The following is a 2,699-nucleotide window of genomic DNA, read 5'->3' on the forward strand; positions in this document are numbered from 1 at the left end:
CAGGTTCCAAGGATACTTGATGCAAAGATAAACCCCTGGCTCCTCTAGGAGAACCTCTGTATTTTTGAGATCTCTTTATTGTGGGTTGCTGCAGAGAGGGTAGGGTTTTGGGCAAGACTGTCTCTCTGCTTCTCCTATCCCTCTTATTGGTCCTTTTATCATTTGTTGTGGAAAAGTGGTTAACCTAGTTTTCAGTACTTTTTCAGAAGGAATTGTTTCATATATATCTGTAGGTTTGGTGTGTCTGTGGAAGGAGATAAATTCAGAATCTTCCTACACCACCGTCTTGGACCACTGCCACTTCCAACTCATTTAATCCAGATTCCCAGATTATTATTCTATATGTCTGGAGAGGAGCCCTGGAATCTGCATTTTAATTAGCACCAAAGGGATTATGATGCAGGGTTCTGTGGGCTACTCTTTGAGAATCATCGTGTTTTCCAACTGCTCACCTGATTAAAAAATAAATTCTTTTATCTTAAATTCTAGATATAGGTTTCTCTTCCCTGTCATCATTCCTGGACCAAAGTTTTGTAAATGTAATCATTGTAGTCTTTGTTCTTTCATCTTTCTTTTTTCCTTCTTCCTCTTCCTCCTCCTTCCTTCTTTTTCTTCTCTCTGTTCTAGTCATTCATTAAGTCCTGTTATCTTCTGTTGCACAGTCTTCATTCATGTTACATTTCATTCTTATGGCCACTCCTCCAAAACCCCCACCTTCACCAACTTGCACCTGGACGATCCAAAAGGCTTCTAGCTTCTCTCTTTCTTCTTTAATCCTTCTTTCACATAGTGGACTATTATTTTGTACAAACATCATTTTTACCATGCCAGTCACCTACTCAAGAATAAGTAGTGATTCTCTATCTTCCTTACCAGGACTAAACTTCTCGTCCTAATATTTTGTATTATCTATCAACTACACTCCTCATTATTGCAAATTATGTATTTTTAGTCTCTGAACTAGTGCCTCCAGTCCATTATTTAGAGAGAGGTTTTACTCTTCCCTTTGAGTATATATTCTTAAAATATATTTGTTATAAACTTCCATGGACAGAGAACTACTTTGTTAAAAGGGAATGTTGATATATTGACTACATTATTATAAATCCCTTCCCATACAGAAGGACTGGGGAGGAAAACAAGTGGACTGGTGGACTGTTTGGATGAGGACTCTACATTTTATTTTTTCACAGATGTAATCTTCTCTTTGCTGGTTTCCTTTGATTAAATTGGGTTTGTCTTGCTCAATGATCTTTTAGAAGAGGTAGAGTACTTTTCATATGTTACCTATTGGTAAAATTCCCCTAAAGGTGGCCAAAATTTAATTTAATTTATTTTTTGTTTCGTTTTGCACAATGTAAGTTTTTATTGCCCAGACTATGGCCACCACGGGTGCAAGAAACTGTCTAAGGGATCTGTCCTCCATGCAGTGGCTCAGCATGGATGGCCAAAAATTTAAGTCAATATATTGATTGTTTTGAACACCTTAAAAAATATTTCCTTTTTTTGAGCACTTGTATATTTAGTTTTTTTTTTTGACTATTAAAAAAGTTTATTTAACAAAAAAGTTCAATATGAAAATGCATGACCTGATTTTTATATTGTAGTAAAACAGGTGCTATGAAGGGGACACATGGAAGCAGTTGGTTTCTTCTGGTGAACACACCCATTGTTTATACTCGTTCCAAGGCTTCTAACATGATGATTCTATTTCCTCGAATTACCACCATTCCAATATTGTTCTGTTGCCCACTAGTTGCCATCTCCACACATTCATCTATCACAAGATTCATAAAGGGATCGAACCCCCGCAATATTCCTTGGACATGTCTGCCACCATTTAATTTCAATGATAATTTCTTGTCCATAAATTTTTTCAACTCGGGAGGGTGAGCTTTGCTCATGATGCTTACTCGGCGAGCTCAAAGATCTGTATATTTAGTTTAACTGAATCTACTAAGACAAGGCTCTGACATGGTTTAAAATTAGAAACTGTTATCCAGAAATTCAGGAGAGAGAGCTGGTCACTATCCTGAGATCTTTTGCTCTGCGTATTCCAGCCCTTTGGTGTCTCTGGTAGCCGTAGAGAAGCTCATGTTTGAGATGGTTTAAATTCTTGATAAGTTAACATATGTTTCTTTTCAGAGCACATATTGTTGAGGTTGACCCCTTGAGAAAGACTTTCAGTTCTCTCTTTTAACCACAGCATCACACCCCTAAGGGAGACCTTATACACCCTCTTTCTGACAGTAACAGAGATGCACTAAATCAGTTTTCAAAAGATCCCTCCCTTTTCTCCTCTCTGGGTAATATGAGCAGTGTATGTATTATTTGAAAAAGTTCCTCAGGTGCTTCTGAAACTCCCACCCATTTTCCATTGGGAATCACAGCTTTCAAATCTCCTAATTGTACCTTGATTAATATAACTAAAATTTATTGGCTTGATTTATCAGTTTCTGAAAGATTTACCTCTGTATTTATAGTTCTGAAAAAGTATCCATTGTAATTCTATCACTTTTGCTTTATATAATTATGTGCTTACGTGTCCAAGATTGTTATATCTTTTCAGGGTGTACTTTATCTCTGTTAACGCCACTGCATTAGCTTTTATATTGTTCGATATTAATATTGCTAAGTATGCTTTCTTTGGTTAATATTTGCTTGGTATATCTTTATCTCTTCATTTTCATACCTTTGAT

General features: G+C 36.4%; 1 protein-coding gene across 1 annotated transcript; it reads right to left on the reverse strand.

Moving 5' to 3' along the window:
* Positions 1-1,526: 1,526 nt before the first annotated feature.
* On the reverse strand, positions 1,527-1,925 carry LOC115517213 (small nuclear ribonucleoprotein G-like). The gene has a single exon (XM_032593489.1). It carries the CDS (start codon positions 1,902-1,904, stop codon positions 1,674-1,676), a length of 231 nt encoding a protein of 76 aa, XP_032449380.1. The 5' UTR covers positions 1,905-1,925; the 3' UTR covers positions 1,527-1,673.
* Between the last annotated feature and the right edge of the window lie 774 nt (positions 1,926-2,699).

This window comes from Lynx canadensis, chromosome B3, assembly GCF_007474595.2.
Source record: "Lynx canadensis isolate LIC74 chromosome B3, mLynCan4.pri.v2, whole genome shotgun sequence".
NCBI lineage: Eukaryota > Metazoa > Chordata > Mammalia > Carnivora > Felidae > Lynx > Lynx canadensis.

Excerpts from the sequence above, each read along its gene's own strand:
- LOC115517213 (XM_032593489.1), bottom strand. The coding sequence starts at position 1,904 with ATGAGCAAAGCTCACCCTCCCGAGTTGAAAAAATTTATGGACAAGAAA.